Source organism: Hyperolius riggenbachi, chromosome 2, assembly GCF_040937935.1.
Source record: "Hyperolius riggenbachi isolate aHypRig1 chromosome 2, aHypRig1.pri, whole genome shotgun sequence".
In the NCBI taxonomy this organism is placed as follows: domain Eukaryota; kingdom Metazoa; phylum Chordata; class Amphibia; order Anura; family Hyperoliidae; genus Hyperolius; species Hyperolius riggenbachi.
This window is the reverse complement of record NC_090647.1, coordinates 566,431,386-566,437,763: the sequence shown is the minus strand read 5'-3', so window position 1 is coordinate 566,437,763 and position 6,378 is coordinate 566,431,386. Positions and strand designations below refer to the sequence as shown.

Sequence of the window (6,378 nt, the reverse complement as noted above, 5' to 3'; positions counted from 1 at the left end):
GCATGCATCCAGCGGAGTCACACCTGGAACAAGCATGCAGCCAGCGGAGTCACACCTGGAACAAGCATGCAGCCAGAAGAGTCACACCTGGAACAAGCATGCAGCCAGCGGAGTCACACCTGGAACAAGCATGCAGCCAGCGGAGTCACACCTGGAACAAGCATGCAGCCAGCGGAGTCACACCTGGAACAAGCATGCAGCCAGCGGAGTCACACCTGGAACAAGCATGCAGCCAGCGGAGTCACACCTGGAACAAGCATGCAGCCAGCGGAGTCACACATGGAACAAGCATGCAGCCAGCGGAGTCACACATGGAACAAGCATGCAGCCAGGGGAGTCACACCTGGAACAAGCATGCAGCCAGCGGAGTCACACCCAGAACAAACATGCAGGCAGTGTAATCACACCTGGAACAAGCATGCAGCCAGAAGAGTCACACCTGGAACAAGCATGCAGCCAGAAGAGTCACACCTGGAACAAGCATGCAGCCAGTAGAATCACACCCGGACTAAGCATGCAGCCAGTAGAATCACACCTGGAACAAGCATGCAGCCAGCAGAGTCACACTTGGAACAAGCATGCAGCCAGCAGAGTCACACCTGGAACAAGCATGCAGCCAGCGGAGTCACACCTGGAAAAAGCATGCAGCCAGCGGAGTCACACATGGAACAAGCATGCAGCCAGCGGAGTCACACCTGGAGCAAGCATGCAGCCAGCAGAGTCACACCTGGAACAAGCATGCAGCCAGCGGAGTCAAACCTGGAACAAGCATGCAGCCAGCAGAGTCACACCTGGAACAAGCATGCAGCCAGCGGAGTCACACCTGGAACAAGCATGCAGCCAGTGGAGTCACACATGGAACAAGCATGCAGCCAGCGGAGTCACACCTGGAACAAACATGCAGGCAGTGTAATCACACCTGGAACAAGCATGCAGCCAGAAGAGTCACACCTGGAACAAGCATGCAGCCAGAGGAGTCACACCTGGAACAAGCCTGGACTAAGCATGCAGCCAGTAGAATCACACCTGGAACAAGCATGCAGCCAGCAGAGTCACACTTGGAACAAGCATGCAGCCAGCAGAGTCACACCTGGAACAAGCATGCAGCCAGCGGAGTCACACCTGGAACAAGCATGTAGCCAGCGGAGTCACACCTGGAACAAGCATGCAGCCAGCGGAGTCACACATAGAACAAGCATGCAGCCAGCGGAGTCACACCTGGAACAAGCATGCAGCCAGTGGAGTCACACCTGGAACAAGCATGCAGCCAGCGGAGTCACACCTGGAACAAACATGCAGGCAGTGGAATCACACCTGGAACAAGTATGCAGCCAGAAGAGTCACACCTGGAACAAGCATGCAGCCAGAAGAGTCACACTTGGAACAAACATGCAGCCAGTAGAATCACACCTGGAACAAGCATGCAGCCAGTAGAATCACACCTAGAACAAGCATGCAGCCAGCAGAGTCACACCTGGAACAAGCATGCAGCCAGTGGCGTCACACCTGGAACAAGCATGCAGTCAGTGGAGTCACACCTGGAACAAGCATGCAGCCAGCGGAGTCACACCTGGAACAAGCATGCAGCCAGCAGAGTCACACCTGGAACAAGCATGCAGCCAGCGGAGTCACACCTGGAGCAAGCATGCAGCCAGCAGAGTCACACCTGGAACAAGCATGCATCCAGTGGAGTAACACCTGGAACAAGCATACAGCCAGCAGAGTCACACCTGGAACAAGCATGCAGCCAGCAGAGTCACACCTGGAGCAAGCATGCAGCCAGCAGAGTCACACCTGGAACAAGCATGCAGCCAGCGGAGTCACACCTGGAGCAAGCATGCAGCCAGCAGAGTCACACCTGGAACAAGCATGCAGCCAGCGGAGTCACACCTGGAACAAGCATGCAGCCAGCAGAGTCACACCTGGAACAAGAATGCAGCCAGCAGAGTCACACCTGGAGCAAGCATGCAGCCAGCAGAGTCATACCTGGAACAAGCATGCAGCCAGTGGAGTAACACCTGGCACAGGCATGCAGCCAGCAGAGTCACACCTGGAACAAGCATGCAGCCAGTGGAGTAACACCTGGAACAAGCATGCAGCCAGCAGAGTCACACCTGGAACAAGCATGCAGCCAGCAGAGTCACACCTGGAACAAGCATGCAGCCAGCGGAGTCACACCTGGAGCAAGCATGCAGCCAGCAGAGTCACACCTGGAACAAGCATGCAGCCAGTGGAGTAACACCTGGAACAAGCATGCAGCCAGCAGAGTCACACCTGGAACAAGCATGCAGCCAGTGAAGTAACACCTGGAACAAGCATGCAGCCAGCAGAGTCACACCTGGAGCAAGCATGCAGCCAGCAGAGTCACACCTGGAGCAAGCATGCAGCCAGCAGAGTCACACCTGGAACAAGCATGCAGCCAGTGGAGTCACACCTGGAACAAGCATGCAGCCAGCGGAGTCACACCTGGAACAAGCATGCATCCAGCAGAGTCACACCTGGAACAAGCATGCAGCCAGCGGAGTCACACCTGGAACAAGCATGCAGCCAGTGGAGTCACACCTGGAACAAGCATGCAGCCAGCGGAGTCACACCTGGAACAAGCATGCATCCAGCAGAGTCACACCTGGAACAAGCATGCAGCCAGCGGAGTCACACCTGGAACAAGCATGCAGCCAGAAGAGTCACACCTGGAACAAGCTTGCAGATCAGAGTTATTTCCCCCCTGTATACTTGGTCCAGGCTGGTGAGTCCAGAAGTATCACAGCCAGAGGATCAGCATGACAGCCAGGCATGCAGCATTTTCAGGGGGAGGCCAGGAATGGCAGCCCCCATGTATCCCTCATAATAGGTTTACTTAGCAGGAAAAAACATTGTTTTATATTCAGTTTATTTTATTATTACATATATATTTATTTACCATATTTTTTTATTACTATTTTTTTTATAATAAAACATTAAAAATAAACAGTTTAAACGGGTCAGAGAAATGCCACTGGATTTGTAAGCATTCTGGGTTTTCCGATACAGCGGACCTGAACTCAGAACTTCCTCTCTGCTCTAAAAGATAAGCAACAGCATAATAACCTTTACAGAAAAACATTTTTTTGTAACAGCTGATACAAATCCTGCAATAAATCTGCAGTGTGGCTACTTCCTGCTTTCATGGAAGCAGACATAGGGTTAATATCCTGTGTTTCCAATGCGCTTCTCTGCCGTGGCAGCCAGCTGGCACAGCTGAGAGATCAAATTACAATCTCTGATTAGTCACAGATGAGGAGGACTTCGACAGGCTAAACTCTCTAAATACATACAGGGAGCATGTCTCTCTGTTTTCCTTCTGTCCTGTGCAAGAGTTTAGGTCCAATTTAAGAAAGCCCAGCACTGACATCATACCAATAGGCAGGGCTAGGCCGAGGTAAAGGCCAAAGAGGCAGTAGCCTCTGGGTGCAGGGCCCTCAGGGCGTTCCTGTGCCCGCCCCCGAGAGCCCCTCCCCCCCAGCCATATGCAGAGAGGAACATTCTGTAATAGTTACCTGTCTCAATGCAGCCAGGATTATTTTTGTCTTGTTGCACCATTCATCTGTCTCCTATCTAGTGGTGCCCTCTGGTGGTGCCACTCGTTACCTGCACCACAGGAGGTGTCAGAGAGGAGACGGAGGGACTGTGTGACAGGGTGAAGATGGATCCTGGCGGTGCCGAGACAGGTAACTATTACAGGACGCTCCACTCTGCATCTCTGTGTGTGTGTTGGTGGTGGGGGATGGGGGGGGGACACACACCTGACTATACTTGGGGAGGGGGGCTGCCTAATATTTATTTATTTTGTATAAGCATTTATACAGCGCCAAAATATTACACTGCGCTGTACAGAGTATATTGTCACATAACTGTCCCTCAGAGGAGCTCACAATCTAATCCCTACCATAGTCCTATGTCTATGTATGTATCATGTAGTGCATGTCTAGGGCAAATTTTAGGGGGAAACCAATTAACTTATCTGTATGTTTCTGGGATGTGGGAGGAAACCCGGGTGCCAAGAGTAAACCCACACAGACATGGGGAGAACATACAAACTCCTTGCATATGTTGACCTGGCTGGGATGTGAACTGGGGACCCAGCGCTGCAAGACGAGAGAGCTAACCACTACACCACCAACAGGGCTGCCTAATACAGGGGAGCACCTGGCTATACTTTGGGAGGGGGCTGCCCAATATGTGGGGACCCTTGGGGAAGAAGGGGCTGGCTAATACTGGGGGCATATTTGATTATCTATACCTTGGGAAGGGTCTACCTGATACTTTACACTCATCTATCTATACTTGGGGAGGGGGTCTTCCTAATACTGGGGAGGGGGTCTTCCTAATACAGGGAGCACATTTGTTACCTATACTAACACTCAGGTGGGCACAATGTGAGGAGAGAGCGCACTTTGGAATATCCACCTCTGTTGCTGGAGAACCTTGTCCCAGCCCTGCCAGGAGGCTTCCTGTGTAACAATGAGAACTCTGTGATGTCACCAGTAGGTGGATCTCTCACACCCCCTGATTCTCCCCAAATATCTTGATACAGCCTCCCCCTACCCATAACGCAGCATGGAGGGGCTCAGTGAAGGTGGCAGTGAAGGTGTGGAGGTGCCTGATGGGGTCACACAGGGCATAAAATGAGATCTGCCCGGCCTCATAATCCAGATATATCCTGACTCCATCACTGGGGATCTTTTCAGGTAACCGGATCTCTTCCCTGTCATGTTTCACTGAGTACTGATCATCCCCGTTGCATAAACACCAGGACTTATTATAACTTCCAATCAGTGACTGCAATCCTCTCCTGGCTATACTGGGGTAACACATCCCTACTGTCCAGCTATCTGATCCCCCAACATCCACTTCCCAGTAATGTCGTCCTGAGGAGAAACTCCGGCTGCTCAACACCTGCGGCCAGTACTGAAATCTCTCTGGTGTTTCTGGGCGGTTTTGCCCTGGTGACCAGGATGCAGTTTTCCTGTCATCTGATATATGTAGATCATTACCAGCTGTGTTTACATCCAGTAATATGTCTGCAAGTTGTCCATAAATCCTTCCAGTTACCCCAGACATGATATCAGCCAGTCCTGTGTGTAATGTGTGTGAGATGCCGGCCACATCCAGATCCCCTCCATCATGGAGCTGCTTATCATGTCTGTCCTCCGTGTCACACAAGTCACCTGTGTCTGATTCCTGTAAGATAGTCAGTGGATCAGTCATGTTACACAGCTCCTCAATGTGACGCATCTTCCTGGACAGCTCCGCCTTCTTTATTTCCAGCTGTCTGATGATGTCATCAAAGGATTCTACCTTCCTTGTGATGTCACTCAAGACTTTCTTCTCCAGCTCCTCTAGCCGTCTCCTGAGGACTTTAAACAGGACAGTGACTCTCTCTTTTTCATTATCTGCTTTTTCTTGCTCTTTTCTCCTGCGTTCCTCCAGACTTTGGACTCTTTTCTCACTCTCCTCTTTCTCTGCTATCATTTTCTGCAGATAATTTCTCAGCTTTTTCTTCTTCTCCTTAAAGGCCTCATCCAGTGACATCATCTTATGGCCAACATGTCCCCCGATCACACAGCAGGACACACAGACACAGGCAGCATCCTCAGTGCAGTAATACTCCAGGATCTTCTTATGGACGGAGCATCTCCTGGTCTCCGGGGAGGTGGTGGGGGCACATAAGACGTGTTCTGGTGCCTTGCTGTGGGCTCTCAGGTGTTTATCACACATAGAAGCGTCACAGTGCAGACAGGACATAACAGCAGGTACAGGAGAGTCCACACAGTAAGTACAGCGAACTCCAGATGCCTCCTGGTCAGGCCGAGTAGACAGAAAACGTTCTGCTATGTTCCTCAGAGCAAAGTTCTTGTGTAGTCCAGGACGCACTGTGAACTTTTTTCTACATTCAGGACAGAAATAACCTCCAGACCTCTCCTGTGAGTCCAGCACACGATCAATACAGACCCGGCAGAAGTTGTGACCACATCTCAGGGTTACAGGATCTGTATAAATGTCCAGACAGAGGGAACACTCCAGCTCCTCGCTCAGATCAGCAGACGCCATGGCTGGAAGCAGGAAAGGGGAATGAAAGTGAAACTGTGAGTTTTGGAATCCAGTAGAGCCAGTCATATTATATTACTAGGCGTGGCTGAGCTAAACCCGTGAGGCAAGATTCCTGCTGCTGATTGACTTACAGAAAATCTGTAATGAAAAACCTTCCCCTGGGGGGGGGGGGGGGGGGGTACTCACCTCGGGTGGGGAAAGCCTCCGGATCCTATTGAGCTTTCCCCCGTCCTCCTCGGTCCCACGGCGGTGCCGATAATCCTCCCGGAGTGGCGGAGATGTAAATAT

At 51.5% G+C, this 6,378-nt stretch overlaps 1 protein-coding gene across 1 annotated transcript; it reads right to left on the bottom strand.

The window, feature by feature from the left end:
• Positions 1-2,972: 2,972 nt before the first annotated feature.
• On the bottom strand, positions 2,973-6,114 carry LOC137547412 (E3 ubiquitin-protein ligase TRIM39-like). Its single transcript, XM_068270989.1, has one exon. It carries the CDS (start codon positions 6,088-6,090, stop codon positions 4,537-4,539), a length of 1,554 nt encoding a protein of 517 aa, XP_068127090.1. The 5' UTR covers positions 6,091-6,114; the 3' UTR covers positions 2,973-4,536.
• Positions 6,115-6,378: the final 264 nt, after the last annotated feature.

Coding starts and splice junctions, on each gene's coding strand:
- LOC137547412 (XM_068270989.1), bottom strand. CDS start 6,090: ATGGCGTCTGCTGATCTGAGCGAGGAGCTGGAGTGTTCCCTCTGTCTG.